Genomic DNA, 24,589 nt, shown 5'->3' on the forward strand with positions numbered 1-24,589 from the left:
TGCACGTGTTTGTGTGTGTGCGCATGTGTGCGCATGTGCGCGCATGTGTGCACGCCCATGTGTCTGACGCTGTGGTGTTGCAGTTAGCGCGCTGCGCTACGAACTCGGCGACCCGAGTTCGATTCCCGTGCACGGCCAATACCGGTGACGGTTATCAGAACTGGTCCTGATCCTCCCCTAGGTCGATTCAGCCTTAAACGAATACCTGGTGCAGTGTGTAAACATCACCACTGGGGGAGAGCTGGCGGCCGGACGTGGTGTTGGCCACCCGCCCACTAGTGTGCCGTGCACTTGCCGCAACGGTCTGTTAAAGGCTACACGGAGGGTCTTTGTCTTTGTGTGTGTGTGTGTGTTCAGGCACACTCACCCCCACCCCGATGGGTCCGTTTTCAGCGCTCACGCCCAGCATGTGGCCTCAAGACATCCTGGCCAAACTCGCACAGGTGACGTACGCACGCGCTCACGCACACGCACACGCACAAAGACAAAGATCCCCCGTATTGCCTTAACATACTGTCGGGGCAAGTGCTGTTAGCGAGCACCTATAAAGGCCAACACCACGCCCGGCCACCTTTGTCTCCCCAGTGGCGATGTTTACACACTGCACCAGGTACTCATTTGAGGCTGAGTCGACCTAGGGGAGGCCCAGGACCGGTACAGATAATCATCACTGGTGTTGGCCATGAGCGGGAATTGAACTCGGGTCGCCGGGTTCGTAGCGCAGCGCGCTATCCGCCTACACCACCGCTGCCCACATCAACAATTAAATAAAACTATTTTTATTTGAGTCCCACCGAGCAATATAGCTCTTGTCAGAAGCGACCTGGTCACACGCTTTGATAGGTCGATGAAGTGGCCTATCATCATGTGGACATTGATAGCAGCCAAATACTCTAAAAGCGTGATATTGATCATAAATGTGGAGGAAAAATCCACGCGACCGCGGAGAAAGAGCGAGCAAACACACAAACTCCACATATACAGCAGCAGGCATCAGGGTCGGGATCAAATCCACGACCTCCTGCATACCAGGCGAGGTAGTTAACATCTCGCTACGAGGAGAGAGAGCCACGCAAAATCCAAATATACAACAAACGTCAGGGTCGGGATCGAATCCACGACCTCCTGCATACCAAGCGAGGTAGTTAACATCTCCTAGCCACCGTGATGATGATGAGAGAGAGAGAGACACGCAAACTCCAAATATACAGCAGGCATCATCAGGGTTGGGATCAAACCCACGACCTCCTGCATACCAGGCGAGGTAGTTAACATCTCCTCGCCACCGTGATGATGATGATGAGCGAGAGAGAGAGACATGCAAACTCCAAATATACAGCAGGCATCATCAGGGTCGGGATCGAATTCACGACCTCCTGCATACCAGGCAAGGTAGTTAACATCTCCTAGCCATCGTGATGATGATGATGAGAGAGAGACACGCAAACTCCAAATATACTGCAGGCATCATCAGGGTCGGGATCGAACCCACGACCTCCTGCATACCAGGCGAGGTAGTTAACATCTCCTCGCCACCGTGGCCTCACGCCGGAGCGCGCACCGAGAGGCGGGGAGGGGGGGGACGTTCGCCCCTCCACCGTGAGCGGTGGCGACGGCTTGGGGTGGAGGGGAGGCCCTTGCACAGCTGCAGTGGAGAGATCATGGCAGACGATGATGACAATGAGACCCGCGTGACCCCCCCCCTTCCTCCTCTCCCGTGCAGAAGGATGAGGAGTCGCAAGACGGGGAAGAGCTGCTCTTCGATGAGTTCGGGTTTCGCTTGGAAAAGGAAGGTGAGTGGCGACGCAAGGGCACAGATCCCTCCGTGGGGTCTCGACGGACCGTCGGGGGCTTAGGGCCGACACTACGCACAGTGGGGGGGTGGGGGGGGGGGGTGACGGCACCGCGCGAATAACACCGCTCGCTGAAAGCGTTGACCGGACGCGCGGATCCACACGTCCGAGGTGTCTGTCTCCCGTCCCTCCTCCTCCTCCTCCTCCCCGGGGCGCCAGACGGGGTGGATGCGCCGCCGCCGCCGCCCCCGACGGGGCCGCCCCCCGCGGGCGAGGACGCGCAGGTGCGCCTGCGCTGGCAGGCCTACCTGGAGTTCACGCAGAACCACGGCGTGGGCGACCTCACGTGGGAGCAGCTCGCCGACACGGTGCCGCGCTCGGACAAGCTGCGCGCGCTCGTGCTCGCGGGCATCCCGCACAGCATGCGCCCCCACGTGAGACACGCACACGTACACACACGTACACACGTACACACGCACGCACTCGTACACACGCACGTACACACACACGCACACGTACACACACACGTACACACGTACACACACACATACACACGTACACACACGTACACACGCACGTACACACACACGCACACGTACACACACGTACACACGTACACACACGTACACACGCACGTACACACACACGCACACGTACACACACGTACACACGCACGCACTCGTACGCACACACGTACACAACAAACAAAGACAAAGATCCCCCGTATAGCCTTAACAGACTGTAGGGGCAAGTGCTGTTAGCGAGCACCTATGAAGGCCGGAACGGTACACGAGGGGGTGGGTGGCCAGCACCACGCCCGACCGCCTTTGTCTCCCCAGTGGCGATGTTTACACACCACACCAGGTACTCATTTCAGGCTGAATCGACCTAGGGGAGGCCCAGGACCGGTTCAGATAATCGTCACTGGTGTTGGCCGTGAGCGGGAATCGAACCCGGGTCGCTAGGTTCATAGCGCAGCGCGCTAACTACTGCACCACCGCTCCCCACAGATGCACACGCACGCAATGCGTACACACGCAACGCAGCTTTTCTCTCCCTGTGCTGCGCCAACTTCTGCGCACTCCCCCCCCCTCCGCCCCGCCCCCCGCAGCTGTGGGTCCGCCTGTCGGGTGCGCTGCTGAAGAAGAAGACGAGCGAGGTGTCGTACCGTGACGTGGTGAGGGCCAGCTCCGAGGACGCCTCCCTCACGGCCAAGCAGGTGCCGCCCCCCCTCGCCCCACCTTCACCCCCCCCCCAACCCCCGCCCCCGAATACGTACACACTCGCGCACACGCACACACGCACATGCACTTGCTCACATGCACTTACACACGCACTCGCGAACGTACGCACTCGCACACGTCTATTTCACTCGCATACGTACACACTCACGCACGTTCAAGTTCAAGTTTATTTATTAGGTATAGCCCCGTGAGCCATTCGGCTCTTGAATCGGGTGCAACCGCAACAAACAAAAAACAAAAACATGAACAAGAAAACATCTTAAAGTGAATATGTGACTGAGTGCAAACAGAAAATCCAAGAAAAGACAGCAAAATATTGCAGAAAAAACACCGTACACCAACGCTGTGGGATGCAAGTCAAACAACAACAACAACCACAAGACAACTTAGATTAAGGCCATCAGTCACACACTCACACGTGCTTACACACTCACACTCACACAAACTCACACACGTGCTCTCACACTCACACACTCACACACGTGCTTACACACTCACACTCACACACACTCACACACGCTCACTAGCTCACACACTCACACAAACTCACACACGTACACGCTCACTAGCTCACACACTCACACGTGCTTACACACTCACGCTCACACACGTACACGCTCACTAGCTCACACACTCACACGTGCTTACACACTCACACACTCACACACGTACACACTCACTAGCTCACACACTCACACGTGCTTACACACTCACACTCACACACTCACACACGTACATGCTCACTAGCTCACACACTCACACGTGCTTACACACTCACACTCACACACTCACACACGTACACGCTCACTAGCTCACACACTCACACGTGCTTACACACTCACACACTCACACACGTACACGCTCACTAGCTCACACACTCACACGTGCTTACACACTCACACTCACACACTCACACACGTACATGCTCACTAGCTCACACACTCACACGTGCTTACACACTCACACACGTACAAACTCACGCACGTGCTCTCACGCTCACACACGCTCACACACGTGCACGCTCACGTGCTCGCGCGCACGTCTGCGTGTAGATCGAGAAGGACCTGCTGCGCACGATGCCGACCAACGTGTGCTTCTCCGAGATGACGAGCACCGGCGTGCCGCGCCTCCGCCGCCTGCTGCGCGCCCTCGCCTGGCTCTACCCCGACATCGGCTACTGCCAGGGCACCGGCATGGTGAGAAGGGGACACGGGGTCACGGAGACACGGGACATGCACCATTGCCTGGCTCTACCCCGACATCGGCTACTGCCAGGGCACCGGCATGGTGAGAAGGGGACACGGGGACACGGAGACACGGGACATGCACCATTGCCTGGCTCTACCCCGACATCGGCTACTGCCAGGGCACCGGCATGGTGAGATAGGGACATGAGGACACGGGGACACGGATATGAGCCATGATCTACCCACTGCTGGATGAAGACCTCCGCAAGCCTTCTCCACCTCCCACGGCCTCGCAAACTGACGGCTCCCATCTCACACGTGCGGGCCGAGGTCTTCTGCCCATCGCTGCTGCCGGGGCTGCCATCCAACCACCCCCCCCCGCCTCTCTCCCTAGCCCTTACCGCTCGTACACTCCCCCCCCCGCCCTCTTATGCTCCCCCCCCCCCCCCCCCGCGCGCGTCAGATCGCGGCGTGCCTGCTGCTGCTGCTGGAGGAGGAGGACGCGTTCTGGTCGATGGCGGCGCTGGTGGAGGACCTGCTGCCGGCGGCGTACTTCAGCACCACGCTGCTGGGCGTGCAGGCCGACCAGCGCGTGCTGCGCCAGCTCGTCGCCTCGCACCTCCCGCGACTCCACGCGCTGCTCACCGAGCACGACATCGGTGTGTCCGCCCGCCCGCTCGCTCTCCTCGCTCGTTCACTTGCTCGCTTACTCGTTCGCTCGTTCATACGTCTGCTCGTTCACTTACTCGTTCGCTCGTTTGCTCGCTTGTTCCCCCCCCCTCCCCCCAGAGCTGTCCCTGATCACGCTGCACTGGTTCCTGACGGTGTTTGCGAGCGTGGTCCACGTGCGACTGCTGCTGCGCCTCTGGGACCTCTTCTTCTGCGAGGGCTCCGTCGTGCTCTTCCAGCTCACGCTCGGCATGCTCAAGCTGAAGGTGCGGCGGCAGCGGCGTCGCGCGAACTGTTACGCTGCCGCTCCCCACTACGCACACACACACACACGCAGGGTACACACACACACATGCAGGGTACGCACGCAGGGTACACGCACACACGCACACACACGCAGGGTACATACGAAGGGTACACACACGCAGGATACACACACGAAGGGTACATACACACACACACGCAGGGTACACACGCACACACACGGTACGCACACACGCACACACACACAGGGTACACACACACCTGCAGGGTACACACATGCAGGGTGTACACACACACACATGCAGGGTACACATGAAGGGTACACACACACGCAGGGTACACACACACACACGCAGGGTACACACACACACACACCGACGATAATGATCGTGGTGATGACGGTCACGTTGCCTCACCGCTCCCTTCCCAACCTGCCCACACAGGAGGATGAGTTGGTACAGTCCGAAAACTCTGCCTCCATCTTCAACACCCTGTCGGACATCCCGACTCAGATGAACGACCCAGATCTTCTCATCCAGGTAATGCACCTGCCCCCCCCCCCTGCCCCCCCCCATCCCTCCCCCCCCCAAGATCTCCACTTCTATTGCGTTGTGCTGATCTCACTGCCTTGCTCCTGCCGCGGTGGCGAGGCGATGTTAACTCCCTCGCCTGGTACGCAGGAGGTCGTGGCTTCGATCCCGACCCTTGACGCCCGCTGTCTATTTGGAGTTTGCGTGTCTCTCTCCCCGTGGTCGCGTGGATTTTTCTCCGGGTCGTCCGTTTTTTCCCCCTCCACATTTAGAATCGACGTCACGCGTTTAGGTTAGTTGGCTGCGATGAATGTCCACACGACGATCAGCCACTTCGTTGAGCTCTCATTTGCGATGGCCAGATCGCTTCTGACAAAGAGCTACGTAGCTCAGTGGACCCTTACCTGGTGAAATAAACAATTGTTGTATTCTTAGGTTTTTTTCGGTAAAGTCACGTAGGTAAAAACATTAAAAAGTAAAATAAAATAAAAATCACGACGTTTCGGAGGCAACACAAGCTTCCGTCTTCAGGTGGTACCGTCACAGCCACGACAGCTGTATCAAGTAAATGAGAGATTGCAGGAGCTACCACTCCATTTATATAATGGTTGTAGTTTGCCTCCCTCTGCGTGCGTGCGACCCCGTGCGTGCACACATGCGCCTGTGTGTGCCCCTGCATACCCGCGCATCTGTGTGCGGGCAGCGGTACTGCAGCGGCTAACGCGCTGCGCTACGAACCCGGCGTCCCGAGTTCGATTCCAACTCATGGCCACCAACGCCGGTGACGATTATCTGAACCGGGCCTGGGCCTCCCTTAGGTCGATTCGGCCTCAAATGAGTACCTGGTGTACGGTGTATAAAACATCGGCGCCGGAGGGGGGGGGGGGGGGACAAAGGCGGCCGGGCGTGGTGCTAGCCACCCACCCTCTCTCGTGTGTCATTCTGGCCTCATTTGCTGTTTCTCAGCACTTTTCCGACGGTCTGCTAAGGCTAGGCGGGCGATCTTTGTCTTTGTGTAGGAGTCGATGAGGGTGGCGGGAGGCCTAACGGACGCCATCCTGGAACCCCAGCGGCGGAAGCACCTGGCGTACCTCATGGCCGACCAGGGCCAGATCATCAACCCCGAGGGGCCCAACCCCACCATCCCCAAGCAGGTGGGGAGAGAGGACACGGCGCTCGTTAACCCCCCCTCGGCGTGCCAGCCTCTCACTCGTTAACCCCCCCTCAGCGTGCAAGCCCCTCGCTCGTTAACCCCCCCCCCCCCCCACTCTGCATGCCGGCCCCTCGCTCATTAACCCCTCGCTCGTTAACCCCTCGCCTCATTAACCCCTCGCTCATTAACCCCTCGCTCGTTAACCCCTCGCCTCATTAACCCCTCGCTCATTAACCCCTCGCTCATTAACCCCCCCCCCCCCACTCTGCATGCCGGCCCCTCGCTCATTAACCCCTCGCTCGTTACCCCCTCGCCTCATTACCCCCTCGCTCATTACCCCCTCGCTCATTACCCCCCCCCCCCACTCTGCATGCCGGCCCCTCGCTCATTAACCCCTCGCTCGTTAACCCCTCGCCTCATTAACCCCTCGCCTGTCGTTACCCCCCCCCCTCTATCCCATGGGTGCATGCCGTCCGGCAGCTGGCACGGAGGCAGATGCAGCGGCAGAAGTCGGTCATCGGGGTCCTCTTCTTCGGTACGAACCCACACCGTCATCGTCGTCGTCGTCAGCCGTGATCTATCCACTGTTGGATGAAGGCCGCGCTTTCCCCCTCGTTCTCTCCGGCGATGCGACGATCCCGTCTCCCCGATCTTCGGCTCCGTCTCTGCGACTGCTTGCCCTTTGCGTTGCTGATGCCGCTACCATACCCCCCACCCCACCCCCCCGCTCCCCCTCACCAACCCCCACCCCTAATGCCCTGTACCTGTCATGGCCGCCAGGCGACCAGGAGGACCCGGAGTCTCTGAAGGCCAAGAACATCAAGCAGACGGAGCTGATCTCGGCGCTGCGCGACGCCATCCTGCGCGTGGCTCGACACTTCCACGACATCGACCCCGAGCAGGGAGCGGTGGGTGACGCAGACAAAGGTCCCCCGCGTAGACTTAACGGACCGTTGGGGCAAGTGCCGGGTTGGCGAGCGCCCGCGATGGCCGGCACGGTGCACCAGGAAGGGGCGGCGGTGTGCGCCCGGCACCGCGTCCGGACGCCCCTTCGTCTCCCGAGTGGCGATGTTATTCGCTGCGCACCGCGGCAGGAACTCGGGTTTCAGGCCGAGTCGATGAAGGAGAGGCCCGGAACCGACGCACGTGGTCGTCGCCGCCGCCGGTGTCGGTGGCCGTGGGCGGGAATCGAACTCGGGCTCGCCGGCTATCGTAGAGCAACGCGCCGAACCGCTTCGCTGCCGTCAGGAACACCGATCGGCACGCGAGGAGCGAGTCGTTGCCGGGCGTTGTGCCGAACCGCGCGCGTGTTACCCCCCCCCCCCCCCCACCGCGCAGGACCTCACGCCGGACTACTCGACCGAGTCGCACCAGCTGGACCACGAGAACTACGTCGCCGTGACGCGCAACCGCCGGCGGCGCGCCAAGGCGCTGCTCGACTTCGAGCGCCACGACGACGACGAGCTGGGCTTCCGCAAGAACGACATCATCACGGTACCACCGCGGGCGACCGGTTAGCGGGGTCGCCGCGGCAACCGCTAATCGGCAAGGCGACCCGGTACCGCCGTGGGCGACCGGTTAGCGGGGTCGCCACGGCAACCCCTAATCGGCAAGGCGACCGGTTATCGGGGTCGCCGCGACAACCGTTAATCGACAAGGCGACCTGGTATCGCCAAGGCGACCAGTATCTCCGTGTTGTGACCCGCTTTTGGCAAAGGCAACCGGTATCCCGGTGTTGGCCAGGATCACCATGGCAACTGGATGCATTAATCATTGTTTGGAGTTAAAAATAATTATTTGGCATGGAAAAGAAAGCCAACTTTCTTCAATGCTCTATCATGAGGGGAAGGCGGTGGGGGGGGCTGGGGTGGGGGGGTTGCCAAGGGGGGGGGGGGGGCGGAGACATAGCAACCCGTGCACGTTGTCATGGTGAGTGCGCAAGTTGCCGCGGCAAAGGCACTGGGTGCCACGGCAACGGCACTGGGTGCCTTGGCAACCGTACGGGAGTTGCCATGGTGACCTCGTAGCAACCGTGCGATGGCTGTTGTGTTGCAGTGGATGTACTGTACCCCGCCGTATTGTGGATGATGATTACCCTTTGTTAATTGTGGAGCAACCTGACCTTGCCGCAGGAGTGCGGTATTTCCACGGCTTGATTACAGAGACGACGTGAGCAGTTGTTGTTGTTGTTGTTAGGCACGGACTGGGTCCTGTCGCTCGAATGTGGCGTTTAGAGCCTCTGGTCCAAAGCTACCAGTAGTGCTCTTAAAATGTATAAGATACTGGGACACGTCATAGGAATGTGGAATTTGCAGGCTCGGAACTCCCGACAATGATGACGATGATGATGATGAGAATCACCGACGAATGTGTTTTTTTAATTTGGCCGATCCACGTTAATGTTACGGTAAATGCGCCGCGTGTGTTAACTGTTGATTTGTAGTTGCGGCGTTTTGTAACGCTCCCGGGATGTGGCTGCTCTGGCTTCCAGTTTTGTGTTTTTTTTTTATTTTCTCTGTTTTGTTTCATTTATTTTCGTGAGTTTGACGGCCCAGGTCACTCTTGCAAATGAGACTTGATCCCTGGTTCGCTAAAGTTCTCACCTCCTGGCTAAACAAAATGAGTTTTAATGAGGTGTAAAAAAAGTTCAGCATACATACAAGCGAACTATTAAACTATTTTTTTTATTTTACCAGGTAAGGCTCTTTTTCCGAAGCCACCTGGCCACACGTGATGATAGCACGACGAAGAAGTGGCTTATCACGTGGAAATGTATAGCAGCCAAATACTGGAAACTCGTGATTTCGATTTTAAATGCGGAGGGAAAAACCGTGTTACGCAGTTGCGAATGTTATCATTATTAAAATTAAAAAAGCTATCGTGCTGTGACGGTTCCACCTGAAGATGGAAGCTTGTGTTTACTTTTATTAATTTACATTTTTACCTACGTGACTTTACCGAAAAAACCTAAGAATATGAATCCTTGCAGTCACGAAAGCTTCAAATCTAGAAGTTATCATTATTCTTGTTATTCACGAGTGTTCACGTTCGTGTCCGCCCTGGCTCAGATCATCTCTCAAAAGGACGAGCACTGCTGGGTCGGAGAGCTCAACGGACTTCGAGGTGAGCGGTGGGGTTCGTCCGTTTAACCAGTCGGTTAGGCGGTCCTCTCGTCGTTTGGCAAGTCAATGGATAAGTCGGTCGATCGGTGAATTAGTCCGGTAAGTCGGCCAAGTCTTCAATCAGTCATTCAGGTAGTCAGTCGATGGTTCGATCACCGAGTCGATCGGCCGCTCAGTTGCTCTGTCAAGCAGTCAACCAACCGGTCGCTCGTTGAATCTGTCGATTCCATTCCACTGGTTAGTGAAACCTTTACCGGCGAGGCACTGAATGTTGAAACCGGCCCAGGTTTTTTTGCTTGCGCTGAACCAGTGCTCCTGGGAGGGAGTTGCGCGTGGCTGCCGCCCGCGTGGCTTTTGTCCTGTCGAGACCCGCGGGAATGACCGCCCACGACGCGGTGGACCTGTAGCTGATGACGATGACGAGGGTGACGACGGTGACGAGGGTGACGAGGGTAACGAGGGTGACGACGACGACGACGATGACGAGGGTGACGAGGGTGACGACGACGACGACGAGGGTGACGACGGTGACGACGATGGCTCGGTGAAGCATAACGGCGGACATCGTTAATTTGTCCCTGCGCGGTGACGTCTCTTCCCAGGTTGGTTTCCGGCCAAGTTCGTCGAGGTGTTGGATGAACGGAGCAAGCAGGTGGGTGTGCGGGCGTGTATGCGCGAGTCGTGCCACGTGTGTGTGTGTGCCGTGCCGTGCCGGCCTTCACAGGTGCTCTTTAACAGCACTGAGCAGTCTGTTGAGGCTATACGGGGGGGGATCTTTGTCTCTTTGTAGTGTAATTGCGAACGTACGTGCCAGTAAAGATGGTTAAAAGTGAGAAAATAAGTGAAGGGGGGGGTGACATTTTTAAACGAGGGGAACGTTTCAAGTCTGTTTGCGTTCATCACAAAAATACACAGGAACCTGGGTGGTTCCTGACCTTTTTGGGGGGGGGGGGGGGAATCGGTGAGCAATTTTGAAAAAAAAACGGTTTCCGTTTAACAAGCCTGATAGTGACGAAAGGACTTGGCCAAGTGGAGATTGTGTAGGCTCTGTAGTCTGTAGATCGTCTTCGCCTGACGTGCGTGAAGTACCTGGTGCGGTGTGCAGTAAACATCGCCACCGGGGAGACAAAGGCGGTGGGGCGTGGTGCTGGCCACCCACCCCGTCGTGGGGCCACAATGCCGGCCTTCATAGGCGCCGCTCGCTAAACAGCACTTGCCCCAACGGTGTGTGAAGGCTACCACCGGGCGTGGGCGTGCGGGGCCTTAGTCTCTGCGTGTGCGTGTGTGTGTGTGCGTGTGTGGTGTGCATGGACGCGCGTGCGCCGCAGTACTCGATGGCGGGGGACGACTCGGTGACGGAGGGGGTGACGGACCTGGTGCGCGGGACGCTCTGCCCGGCGCTCAAGGCCATCTTGGAGCACGGCCTCAAGCGGCCGTCCATCCTGGGCGGGCCCTGCCACCCGTGGCTCTTCATCGAGGAGGTGGGGTTGAGTGGGGCGGGTGGGGCGGGGGGCGCACACATACACGCCAACGGGCGCGTACACACGCGTGCACTTACACGCGTGCACGTACGAAGACAAATATCCCCCGTGTAGCCTTGACACACTGTTGGGGCAAGTGCTGTTACCGAGCACCTCTGAAGGCCGGCACGGCGCATGAGAGGGTGGGTGGTCAGCACCACGCCCGGCCGCCTTTGTCTCCCCAGTGGCGATGTTTACACACCGCACCAAGTACTCATTTGAGGCTCAGTCGACCTGGCGGAGGCCCACGACCGGTTCAGATAATCGTCACTGGTGTCGGCCGTGAGCGGGAATCGAAGTCGGGTCGCCGGGTTCGTAGCGCAGCGTGCTAAACCGCGCGTGTACGCACGTGCATACACGTGCGTACACGCGCGTACACGTGCGTACACGCGCGTACACGCGCGTACACGCGCGTACACGTGCGTACACGCGCGTACACGTGCGCATGCGTGTACACACGCAGGGCCCCTTCTCCACCCCTCTGTCATTGCTTGAGGGCGACCGCCTCTCAACTGCCCATTCGTACACCTAGCCTGGCACTTGCCAACAAGCCTCACCCGATCGCCCCGCCTCTTCCGATGACGTCACCTCTCTCTCTCTTTCCTTCCTCGTGACGTCATCCTCACACTGGGGCCTGAGATCGCGCGAGTATCGACACCCTCGCTTGCCGTAGGTGTCAGCTCGACATGTGTGTACATACAAGGCCGTTGTGTTCTCTCGCCCCGCTCCGGGGTGTCCCTCCCCCTCCCCCCATCCCGGCAGGCGGCGAGCAAGGAGGTGGAGAAGGACTTTGAGTCGGTCTACTCGCGACTCGTGCTGTGCCGCACCTACAGGTGGGCGCAGCCACTCCTCGCCGAGAGACACGGGCAGCGTGACCCCCCCCCCAGCGTGACCCCCCCCCCAGCGTGACCCCCCCAGTGTGACCCCCCAGTGTGACCCCCCAGTGTGACCCCCCAGTGTGACCCCCCAGTGTGACCCAAGTGTGACACTCAGCGTGAAATTACAGTGAATCCTGCTTCAACCTGTCTTGCCCTAACAGTCTGTTAAAGGCTATATGGGGGATATCTGTCTTTATACGTGTGTGTGCGGAGCGGTGGTGCAGCGGTTAGTGCGCTGCACTACGAACCCGGCTACCCGAGTTGGATTCCCGCTCACGCCCAACAACGGTGACGATTATCTGAACCTGTACTGGGCCTCCCCTAGGTCGACTCGGCCTCAAATGAGTACCTGGTGCGGTGTGTAAACATCGTCACTGGGGAGACAAAGGCGGCCGGGCGTGGTGTTGGCCACCCACCCTCTTGAGTGCCGTGCCGCCTTTCATAAGTGCTTGCTAACCGCACTTGCCCCTACAGTTTGTTGAGGCTATATGGGGGATCTTTGTGCGTGTGTATGCGTGCATCTCAATCAACCCATGGCACCTGGTACTGTCCCGTGACCTCCTGCCAGTGGGTGTTCAACACTTCACGTGGCCTCAACGTGCACATAGCCTGGCGCAAGCGCCGTGGTGACGTCACCCCTACTTAGTGGCAAATGGCGGTTGTTGTGTCTGTGGAGCGGTGGTGTAGTGGTTAGCTCACTGCGCTACGTACCCAACGACCACCTGTAATTGATGCCTGGCTATGGCCAACGTGAGTGGTGGTTGTGCTAACCGGTGCTGGCGTGGCGTGGTACAGGCTGGACGAAGACGGTAAAGTTCTCACCCCGGAAGAGCTCCTGTACCGGGTGAGTCCATGACATCTTTGTCTTACGTTGGCTCCACGAGCCACACAGAGAAAGCGTGTGTGTGTGTGAGTGTGCTTGAGTACCTGGCGCGGTGTGTAAACATCGCCACTGGACGCCACCCCCACGTGTGCCGTGCAAGCCTTCATGGGGTGCTCGCTAACAGCACTTGCCCCAACAGTCTGTTAAGGCTATCTCTGTCTTTGTGCACACATGCCTGCCAACCTTCATAGGTGCTCGCTAACAGCACCGTGTGCGCGTGTGTGCAGGCGGTGCAGTCTGTGAATCAGTCGCATGACACGGCGCATGCACAGATGGACGTCAAGGTCCGCTCGCTCATTTGCATCGGCCTCAAGTGAGTGATGGAAACGGAGATGGCGACGATATGTGGTGGTTGTTATGATGTCGGTGACGACGATTGTCACGTACGGGGAAATTTTATTCAGCCGGAGAATCTGTGGCAATGCGGAGTAAATTATTTTTGTATTGACAACAGATTGGACGCGGAAGGGTTATGGTCATTGTTCAGTGTGGGATTAACTCCTCACCAAAGCGAAACACTTCCCTCCACAACGTCCCGTGAAATACAGATGCGTGTGTGCGTGTGTGCATGCGTCACTTTTAGTGCCATAGCGCTGTTGCTCGTGCGTCATGATGTTCATGGTGATAGTTTTGCTTCTAATGCTGACGATGAGGGTGTTTGACCCCATGTGCCTGTGACCTCGTGTGCCACTGACCCCGTGTGCCTGTGACCTCGTGTGCCACTGACCTTGGGTGCTCCTGACCCCACGTGCCCCCTGACCCCACGTGCCCCCTGACCCCACGTGCCCCCTGACCCCGCGTGCCCCCTGACCCCACGTGCCCCCTGACCCCTGTGTCCATGCAGCGAGCAGGTGCTCCACCTGTGGCTGGAGGTGCTGTGCTCGAGTGTTCTCACCGTAGAGAAGTGGTACCAGACGTGGTCGTTCCTGCGCAGCCCCGGCTGGGTACAGATCAAGTGCGAACTTCGGTACGTGTGTGCGCGCGTCTGTGTGCGCGCGTCTGTGTGCGCACGTCTGTGTGCGCGCGTCTGTGTGTGTGCGTGCGTCTTCAATGCGTGCGGTTAGTGCCCCAGCTCGCAAACCCGACGGGCCGAGTTCGATCCCCGCTCACGGCCTATAACACCGGTGACGATTATCTGAACCGGTTCCTGGGCCTCCCCTAGGTCGACTCGGCCTCAAAGGAGTACCGGGTGCGATGTGTCGTAAACACCGCTACTTGGGAGACGAAGGACACCCACCGCCTCGTGTTCCGTTCCAGCCTTCATAGGTGGTCCTCGCTAACAGCACTTGCCCCAACAGTCTGTTGAGGCTCTACACTGGGGTCGCTGGCGGGTTGGCCGTGAGTGGGAATCGAACTCGCGCCGCCAGGATTTTGTAGCGCCGTGCGCCTCCCCACGGTAATAAACACACAGCGAGACACGCACCACAAATCAGTTTCTGAGTCAATGATCTGAGACTGGGCTGTCGTGTTTGGAGGTCGCCATCACCAGTGTGGGTGTGTTGGCTACATACGTACGTACACACACACGTAAATGTGAATGTGTGTGACAAAGGGGAGCCGTTGTGTAGCGGTTAGCATGCTACACTGTGAACTTGGGTACCTAAGTTTGATTCAGTCAACACCAGTGACGATTATTTGAACCGGTCTTGGGCCTCCCCTAGGTTAGCTCGACCTCAAATAAGTACCTGGTGTGGTGTGTAAAATTTCCACTGGGGAGACAAAGACGGCCGGGTGTGGTGTTGACCACCCATTCCCTCGTGTGCCGTGCCGTCTTTCATAGGTGCTTGCTAACCGCACTTACCCCTACAGTTTGTTGAGGCTATATGGGGGATCTTTGTCTTTGTGTGACTCGCTGTCTTTCTCCATGTGTGATGACCCATTGCCACCACCCCTGCCGCCCCCAGGGTTCTCTCCAAATTTGCGTTTAATCTCTCGCCCGACTGGGAGCTTCCTCTCAAGAAGGAGGTACGTATGTGCGTGTGCGCGTGTGCATACGTATGCGTGATTATGCATGTGTGTGTACGTTCGTGTGCGTACGAAGTGGTGCAATCGGCCAGTCATCTCAGTCAGGCAACCCGTGGCACCTGCTGGGTCCGTCCCGTGACCTCATTCCAGCGGGCATTCGACACTTCACGTGGCCTTAAAGTGCACATAGCCTGGCACAAGCGCCGTGGTGACGTCACCACCACTTGGTGCCGAACCGCAGTTGTTGTTGTTGTGTGCATGTGTTGTTGTTGTTGTGTGCATGTGTTGTTGTTGTTGTGTGCATGTATTGTTGTTGTTGTTGTGTGCATGTATTGTTGTTGTTGTTGTGTGCATGTGTTGTTGTTGTTGTGTGCATGTGTTGTTGTTGTTGTGTGCATGTGTTGTTGTTGTTGTGTGCATGTGTTGTTGTTGTTGTTGTGTGCATGTGTTGTTGTTGTGTGCATGTGGGGAGCGGTGGCACAGCGGCTGGCGTGCGGAGCTGTGAACCCGGCGACCCGAGTTTGATTCCCGTGCACAGCCAACACCGGTGAAGATTATCTGAACTGGTCATAGGCTTCCCCTAGGTCAACTGAGCCTAAAATGAATACCAGGTGCGGTGGGTAAACATCGCCACTGGGGAGACAAAGGCGGTCGGGCGTGGGGCACTTGCCCCAACAGTCTGTTAAGGCATCTCAGTCTCATTACCCAGCATGCATGCGTGTGTGTGCATATTATCCCGATTATAAGATGCTCCGTGAAGTAAGATGCACCTCAAACGTGCACCTGGTGCAATAACGTGAAACAGATCTGGTCACATTAACACTGTGCATGAACATTCAAAAGACAAAGATCCCCTATATAGCCTTAACAGACTGTTGGGGAAAGTGCTGTTAGTGAAGGCCAGCACAGCACACGAGGGTGTGGGTGGCCAACACCACTCCCGGCCGCCTTTGTCTCCCTAGTGGCGATGTTTACACATTACACCAGGTACTAATTTGAGGCTGAGTCGACCTAGGGGAGGCCCAGGACCGGTTCACATGAATCATCACTGGGGTTGGCCGTGAGCGGGAATCGAACTCGACGTGAGTGTGCATGTGACCAGCGTCAGAACCACGACACTACCGCTCCCTAACACACACAGACACACACACAGACACACACACACAGACACACACACACAGACACACAGACACACACACACAGGCACACACACACAGGCACACACACACAGGCACACACACACAGACACACACACACAGACACACACACACACAGGCACACACACACAGGCACACACACACAGGCACACACACACAGACACACACACACAGACACACAGACACACACACACAGGCACACACACACAGGCACACACACACAGACACACAGACACACACACACAGGCACACACACACAGGCACACACACACAGACACACAGACACACACACACAGGCACACAGACACACACACACAGACACACACACACAGACACACACACACAGACACACAGACACAGACACACACACACAGACACACACACACAGACACACAGACACACACACACAGGCACACACACACAGGCACACACACACAGACACACACACACAGACACACACAGACATACACGCGCATCGTAAGACGCGCCTCCAATTTTTGCTTTAATACCGGGGGGAAATGAGTGCCTCATAATTAATAGAGTTCGCTAACAGCTCAAGTCACAGCCAGTTAGCGCTTCATGAAATTGATTAATAATGTTAAATATTGAATGTTGAATTCCAGCTTCCTGGTTTCGTTGCCTGCGGAAGGAAGATAATTGGCGTAGCTATCGATTGAAACGACGCGTTATACATTCGAGATGAATTCAGTTGTGGGAATCGGTAACAATCGGCACTGAAACGGTAACAATCGGCGCGTTGTTAAACGTATTTGTATGAAAAATGTTGAGCTTCTTTCATGCCATACACAGCCAACCGTGATAATCGGAGGTGTACGGGAAGGACAACAAACTTAACACAAAAAGCAGTTGAACGCACGCACACCACGCGACGGTTTAATTAGTCCGGCCGCATCGGGTGGTGGAGGTCTTACTCGACAACGACAACAATCTTCAGATCATGACCATGGCCTTCACCTCAACAAAAAAACCGGCAACACGCGGCGATGAACGTCGACCGCCCGCCCACGTTGCGCGGACTCTCGCGCCACGGTGAGGGCGTCTCCATGGGAGACGGAGTGGACAACGGCGGCAGCGGCGGCTCCTCGTGCTGTTCGTACGTTAACTCTCCGTCTGTCCGTCCGTCCGTCTGCGTTCCAGGACAAGGACACTCGTCCGCTCAAGGAGGGCATCCAGGACATGCTCGTCAAGCACCACCTCTTCAGCTGGGACATCGACGGCTAGGAGTTGGGGGGAGGGGGGGGGGCACTCTCACGTCGTCTCGACCCCTCACCTTTAACCTCTCAACTGCCGCCACCCCCCCCCCCCCCGCCCGCGCCCCACAAAACAAGTGAACCCAACCCACAGCTTAGTCCGCAGCTTTCTGTGTGTGTGCCTCCCCCGGCTTGTGCTGCCCCTCTCCTCGCCGCCCAACAGTCTCAATTTCCCATCATCCTTAGCAGCTGCCGCCACCCCCTCGCTCTCAAAATCAACCCTCGCGCTACCTTAACCCTAAAACGCAGCCGATTCTTGATTGTACAGCCTTAATAATAATAATAATTTATAAATAAAAAAATCGCAAAAGCCCTTTCTTTATTCGTACGGGAGAGCCCCGCTGAGTCTCGTGACTCAGGGGGGTTTCCGGCCACATCGGGATGATCGACCAATTGCTGTACAGTATTGAGTAAACGGGGGGCGCGCTTGTAGGGGGGAGCGATGGCGAGATGTTGACTACCTCGCCTGGTATGCAGGAGGTCGCGGGTTCGATCCCGACCCTGACGCCTGCTTTTGCTGCTGTATATTTGGACTTTGCGGTGTCTCCCTCTCCCCGCGGTCGCGTGGGCTTTTTTCTCCGGGGTTCTCCGGCTTTTCCCTCCGCATTGAGAATCGGCCTCGCGTGCTCACAGTATTTGGCCGTGATATATTTGCACGTGATAAGCCACTCCGTCGAGCTATCATTTGTGATAGCCAGGTTGCTTCTGAAAAAGAGCGACCTGGTAAAACAGAAACAAGCCAAAAAACGCCTTGCTTTACGATTCGGCCGGCGACCTACGGCCTACTTTGTGTACTGCTGCCTGCAAGCGCTGCACCCCCCCCCCGCCCGAGCTGCCTCCTCCCTGCACGGCCTGGCCTGGGGGACGAGGGGGCACGCCAGAGAGGAAACGAAACTCTGCGAGGAGTCTGCGGATAATTCGCCGCCGCTACCGCATCATAATCATCGCAAACGCTGCGCACGGACGATGCTCACAAACGTATTCCACCGCCTCTCTCGCTCGCACGCACTTGTCCTGAGCCCCCTGGTGGAAAATTCCACAATACTATGGCGGTGACCGGCAGAACCGTAATTTCAGCAACACAACAATAGCAGCCACAGCGGCGGGGGTAGCAGCAACCGGCTATTGACCTCCCTATTCTACATGGGGCATCATCCCACAGAAGAGCGTGGTGGTGGTGGTGGTAGCGGTGGTGATGACGACGACGACAATGATGATGGTCATGAAGATGACGGTGATAATCGTGAAAACCATGACTTGTAATGACGATGGGAACAAGGCTGATGAAGAAGGACATGATGATGATGGTGATGATCGTAAATATGACGACTCAAAGATGATGGTGGAGACACTTGGCCAGTGACCTTCGCGACGCAAATCTCCGCTCCAGAATGAACATTGCGACGCTTCGCAAGTGCCGTGCGCGCACGTGCGTGCGGAGAGTAACGCGCGGTGCGTTACGGCGACGCGCGCACCAACGCCCGCGGTTCAGTATTACGAAATGAGAAGCGGGGGTTTGACGGCGTTAAAACCTCGGCGTAGGACGGACGGTCGCGTCGCCCGGATCCAGATGGCTCCATCCCAGGATTAACCCTCGGGGGCACCGCGTCTTCTACGACTAGGCGGGCCCGGAAAATACTTCCTCGCACGGCACACGGCATCCCAGCGTCCCTCTTTGGCTGCGGCTGCTGCTGCTGCTGCTCACGTGCTACCTACTCCCAGTTCTGCCGACCACCTAAACGAAAATATTCAGTGAGAGCGTAAGTTCACTGGGCGAGAGGATTTATGTGAATTCCGTGTTCCCGCGCGGTCCGATCCTATTTTTTTTTCTTTCCCTCCCAGAGAGCACTTGGGCCACTTCAGCCACGGGATAGTCGAGGTTGGCATCCACGGTGGAATCCCTCCCTGGTCAGGATCTGAAGCTAACAGGGTGCTGCTCGTGTGCCGGTCAAATCCTGGTGCTCCACTCGGCTTGACGATGGCACACGGAGCTGCCGGAGAGACCGGAGATCCCAAAAAGCTGGAATGGATTCTGATCTCCCCCCTCACCCTCCACCTGGCGAGGAGGTGGGGTGGGGGGCAGTGAGTTTTTCTGAATGGGGAAATGTGGATTTTTGAAAGTAGGGTGACAGAGAGAAACTGGATGTAATGTATAAAATATATCGTAGCGCTTACGTTGACACTTTAGTTGTTTAAAGAATTTTGTATGTGTTTTTTTGGTTTTCGGATTTTGCGTTTTGTGCGTTGCGCTTGGCTACGGCTACATGTGGCGTTGGCAAAGGGATTCGGGTTTATTTTTGGTGACGGTTGCAAAGCAATGCCCCCCCCCTCCCCCTCCTCCTCCTTGGGGGCCGATTAAGTTATGATGCAAAGCAGAAGCGGTAGCAGTGCCGAACAGAGTGAAGGGGCACAAGGAGCGGAGTCGCCGAGGGATGGATTCACCTTCCGGTGAAGTAGTTGGGTGTTAGACGAGGAAGTCGAGGGGGGTGGGATAATTAGTTGGGTTAGACCAGGGGGGGGGGGGGTCGGCGAGCACTACAACACGAGGAGCCATTTTTTTCTATTCGGTAAACAAAATATTTCAAGGGCGGCAATGCACGTGCTCCTTAATCAATAACATCACGAAGCGGTTCCTTCATGAGCCACATGCAGCTCCAGAGCCGCAGGTTGCCCGCCCCTGCCCATGGTGAACTGGGGACTTCCATGGTGAACTGGGGACTTCCATGGTAAACTGGGGACTTCCATGGTGAACTGGGGACTCCCATGTTGAACTGGGGACTCCCATGGTGACCTGGAGACTTCCATGGTGAACTGGACTCCCATGGTAAACTGGAGACTTCCATGGTAAACTGGAGACTTCCATGGTGAACTGGGGACTCCCATGGTGAACTGGAGTCTCGTGGTAAACTGGAGACTCCCATGGTAAACTGGAGTCTTGTGGTAAACTAGACTACCATGGTAAAATGGGGATTTCCATGGTGAATTGGACTCCCATGGTAAACTGGGGACTTCCATGGTGAACTGGAGTTTCGTAAACTGGACTCCCATGGTGACCTGGGGACTCCCATGGTAAACTGGACGTCCATGGCCAGGGCTTGGCAACCAAAAAAATAACGAGACATTTTTTTCGTCCGAATTTCAAGAGCCGCACTGCAGTCCTTGAAGAGCCACGTGGCGCAGCTCTGACGCGGCAGGTCGCCCACCCGCCCTGAGTGTGCCGAGGTGGAGGAAGCGAGTTCGGCGGCGGGCGGGGTGAGTGGGGAGAGAGAAAGTGCCGGGGTGATGGCGCTGCCTGCACCTTCGTCGACCCCGATGGCGGCGTCGAGGGAGCCAGTGTTGGTTTCTCTGCGGCACTCGTTGACGTTCTTGCAAGGAGCTCTCGCTGCCTCCCCCGCGCCCTCGCGCACGCCAACTCCGCGGGTCTCCGATCTGTGGCGGTGACATTGGCGACGCGACCGAGGCTCTCGCTCACTCGCTCGAGAAAAGTAAATCGATGTCAGCTGGCTGGCTCTCTCTCTCTCGCTCGCTCACTCGGGCCACGCGGAGGCACTCGATGGGCAGATGCTGGCTTTCATCCAGCAGTGCATTGACCGCGGCTGATTGATTATGTACCGCACGTTGAACTTCCTTCGCGCTGTACGTAGCCAACCGCGCTAATCGGAGGTGCGGAGGAATGGCAAACTTAACGCACAAATCAGTTGGAGAGGAATTCGTTTTCACTCGAGATGATGAATTTAGACGTGCGCAGCGGCTTCCCAGTGTCGAAAGGGCATCCCAGAGGGCTGCAGAAACGCGTCTGGAAGCGTGACGCGGGTGATCGTCTCGTTTCGATGGCCAGCGACAAGTCGCCACTGCTAGGGCGACCCCGAGTTCGACGACGGTGGTTGTTGTTGTTGTTGTTTATTTTGTATGGAAGCTGGGAAAACGCCGCGCAAACAGCGGACGTGAAATCCGGTTGCTGCACGTGGCAGGCTTTGGTTTACAGTCGTAAGTTGGATCCGTGGTGGTGGTGACAGTGGTGACGGTGGTGACGGTTGTGCAATGGTCCCGGTGGTTTAAGTTAAAAAGCGGAGTGGACTTTCCGCGGCAATGATGTTGCAAATGCAAATGTTGGGTCGACGTCCGTTTTCGTTGTGTGGCGATGCTGTGCGAGTGAGAAGGAGTGAGTGTGTGCGCGCGCGCGAGTATGCATGCTGCTCGTTCGCGCGTAGCCAGCCGCCCTAATCGGAGGTTCAGGACGACAAGCGACAGGCAAAAACGAGGACCTAAAGAAAGTGAGTTTTCAATCTGGAAGATTTCAAAGTGCATCGCCTCCGGTGGCTTCCGAATGTCAGAAGGGAAGGAGCGCTGCACACGGATAACGACGGAGCGTGGTGATCATGGGCAGCGATTAATTAGACACTATGTAGCACGATTTTTGTTCCTGTTATTTTTAAATTGCGCATGCCTAAAAAGTATAGAAAATGGCTATAAATCCTCACAAACTTTGCACTTGTGACCAGGACTTTATGTGAAGGAATGACACACATGCACACGTTTTCTCATTGAAAATAGGTACATTTAAAAATGTCTCTGTCCTGGTCACAAAAGCAAAGTTTGTGAGGAATAAAAGCCATTTTCTGTACTTTTTAAGCATAAGCAATTAGGAAATAACACTACCCAGGGACAAAACTCGTTCGTGTCAATGTCATAACAACTTGATTTTGATTGTGTTGCAATCGAAACGTCGTACTCTAATATTTTATTTATTTGATTTCTACGTGACTTTACCGAAAGAAACGAAGAGTCATAGCAACTGGTGGTTCCTATAATAATGATGATGACAATGATGACACCCTCATACTGTTCTTATTTTACCGCATTCTCCGGATAGTGAGCAGCGACTTTATTTTGTCCCAGCGTCCCGATTGTGTACCGGCTACTTGGTGAGTTTCCATATTATATTACACTCCGCGCTTCCCCTGATGGGTCTGGGTTGAACACAAGGTGAGCCCCCGAGCGCTTGCGGGGTGCATCTTACTTGACGGAGCCGTCTCACAGCCGGGACAGCAGCGTAATGAAGACAAATAAAATAGCGAACACCGTTGGCGATTCGAGCCAATTGATGGTAACCAGCGCCCTCTATAGGGGGGTGGGGGGCGGCAAAATCATAATCTTGACCTATCCTGGAGGAATCCGATGAGCTATGAAGCTGTTTTGTCACAGATGTCCAGCCGGGGGCCCGGGCCATGAAGTTACAACAACAAACAATACAACAAACGCCGCGATCGGAGTGCGTAGCTTAGACAAAGTAAGCACATCACTGTAAGTACAAGTAAACGATTGTTATTGTTTTACAAGTTTAAACCCCACTGAGTTGTTTCAGCTTACACGCCATGACGTCAAAGCGCGGGGCGACCCCCCCCCCCCAATTGCGGGGCCCTGGGCGTTCGCCCCGATTCGCCGTCTCCCCTCGGCACGGCCTTACGATGTTCGCGATTGGCGCTTCGTCGTGGCCGCGAGGGGGGTTCGCGTGCAGACTTGGAGGAGTGATGTGTCTCCGTTATGTTTGTGCGTACGGGGAGAGAACTTCTTTCGCACCGTAACGTAGCCAACCAAATGAGAGGTGCAAATGGACCTTTGTGGCGACGGAGAGAAGAGGGGTGGTGGTGGTGTTGGTGGTGATGATGATGATGAGGTGATGATGATGAGGTGATGATGATGCACTTGGTATCTGCTTTAGCTGGGAGGGGGGGAGGAGGGGGAGTAATTTCACTCATTAATTAATATAATTAATATAATTGATTCGGCGGCCGTGCGTTCTTAAGATTTCTAACTCATCTCAATAATAACAATACGACGCACGGGCATTCGTTTCGAAGGTGGTTTGTTACAGCTGTCAACATTTGTGTTGTTAATGATTTACGGAGCTAGTGAACGGTTTGACACGCGCACGGCGAGCGTGAACACGTGGATGGATCGGGGGAGGCGGAGGGGGGAGCCGGATGTGGGGGCCAGGGGGGGGGGCAGAGGGGGGGGGGGTGAGCCGGAGGGGGGGAGCAGGAGGGGGGGGTGTGGGGAGGGAGCCCCCCCCCTATGGATCGAGGAGCCTCCGACACCACAACACCGAGGTTGGCAGGTGGCGGTAACTACGGAACGCGAGGGGTCGCGAACGGCGGAATCTGGGTGACCGCCCTGGGCCCCGCCCTTTGGGGGGGGGGGGTGCGGAGCACGAGGGTGGCGAGAAGTGAACTACTTTCACCTTTGTGTGCGCGCGCGAGCACGTGCAAGATTTGTGTTGTTGTTTCCGTGAGAAATATTTGTTTTGCACATCTGCTGAGCTAAGGGTGGTGAGATGTTCACCACACTCTCGCCTGGGGTACAGGAGGTCGTGCTGTTCCATCACGACCCGGTGACGCCTGCTGTATATTTGGAGTTTGCGTCTCCCTCCGTGATCGCGTGGATTTTTCTCCGGGTTCTCCCCTCCCACATTTAGAATCAACATATCACGCGTTCAGAGCATCTGGCTACTGCCATACATTTCCACGTGATAAACAACTTCCTCGAGCTCTCGTTTGTGGCCAGGGTGGCTTCTGAAAAAAGAGCTCCATCGCTCAGTGGACCTTTCACCTGGTCAAATAAAACGTTGAATTTAGTTTACTCGCTACCAGTCGCATCGTGCCTACCAGTTTACCAGCTCCTCACTCACTCCCCCCACCACCCCAAACACCCCCGTATAGTCTTAATAGACTTGGAGGCAAGTGCTGTTGGCGAGCACCTATGAAGGCCGGAATGGCACACGAGAGGGGGGTGGGTGGCGAACACCACGCCCGGCCGCCTTTGTCTCCCCTTAGTGGCGATGTTTACACACCGCGCCAGTTACTCGTTTGAGGCCGAGTCGACCTAGGGGAGGCCCAGGACCGTTTCAGATAATCGCTATGACCGGTGTTGGTTTGCCGTGAGCCGGGAATCGA

General features: G+C 56.4%; 1 protein-coding gene across 1 annotated transcript in view; it reads left to right on the forward strand.

The window, feature by feature from the left end:
* The window catches only part of SGSM3 (small G protein signaling modulator 3), a 32,747-nt gene extending 11,003 nt beyond the window's left edge, over positions 1–21,744 (forward strand). Inside the window, exons 3-23 of the mRNA XM_061560774.1 lie at positions 358–443; positions 1,724–1,793; positions 2,013–2,227; positions 2,905–3,012; positions 4,090–4,233; positions 4,688–4,883; positions 5,014–5,159; positions 5,601–5,696; positions 6,707–6,841; positions 7,321–7,375; positions 7,621–7,748; positions 8,179–8,334; positions 9,909–9,963; positions 10,565–10,614; positions 11,291–11,443; positions 12,245–12,315; positions 13,156–13,204; positions 13,471–13,556; positions 14,088–14,210; positions 15,148–15,208; positions 17,524–21,744. Of these exons, the coding sequence (XP_061416758.1) occupies positions 358–443; positions 1,724–1,793; positions 2,013–2,227; positions 2,905–3,012; positions 4,090–4,233; positions 4,688–4,883; positions 5,014–5,159; positions 5,601–5,696; positions 6,707–6,841; positions 7,321–7,375; positions 7,621–7,748; positions 8,179–8,334; positions 9,909–9,963; positions 10,565–10,614; positions 11,291–11,443; positions 12,245–12,315; positions 13,156–13,204; positions 13,471–13,556; positions 14,088–14,210; positions 15,148–15,208; positions 17,524–17,607 (2,267 nt within the window). The 3' untranslated portion in view covers positions 17,608–21,744. The remainder of the gene's footprint in view (positions 1–357; positions 444–1,723; positions 1,794–2,012; positions 2,228–2,904; positions 3,013–4,089; positions 4,234–4,687; positions 4,884–5,013; positions 5,160–5,600; positions 5,697–6,706; positions 6,842–7,320; positions 7,376–7,620; positions 7,749–8,178; positions 8,335–9,908; positions 9,964–10,564; positions 10,615–11,290; positions 11,444–12,244; positions 12,316–13,155; positions 13,205–13,470; positions 13,557–14,087; positions 14,211–15,147; positions 15,209–17,523) is intronic.
* The last annotated feature ends 2,845 nt before the right edge of the window (positions 21,745–24,589 follow it).

This window comes from Lethenteron reissneri, chromosome 26 (assembly GCF_015708825.2).
Source record: "Lethenteron reissneri isolate LAM-NWPU_2019-01 chromosome 26, ASM1570882v1, whole genome shotgun sequence".
Classification (NCBI taxonomy): Eukaryota; Metazoa; Chordata; class Hyperoartia; order Petromyzontiformes; family Petromyzontidae; genus Lethenteron; species Lethenteron reissneri.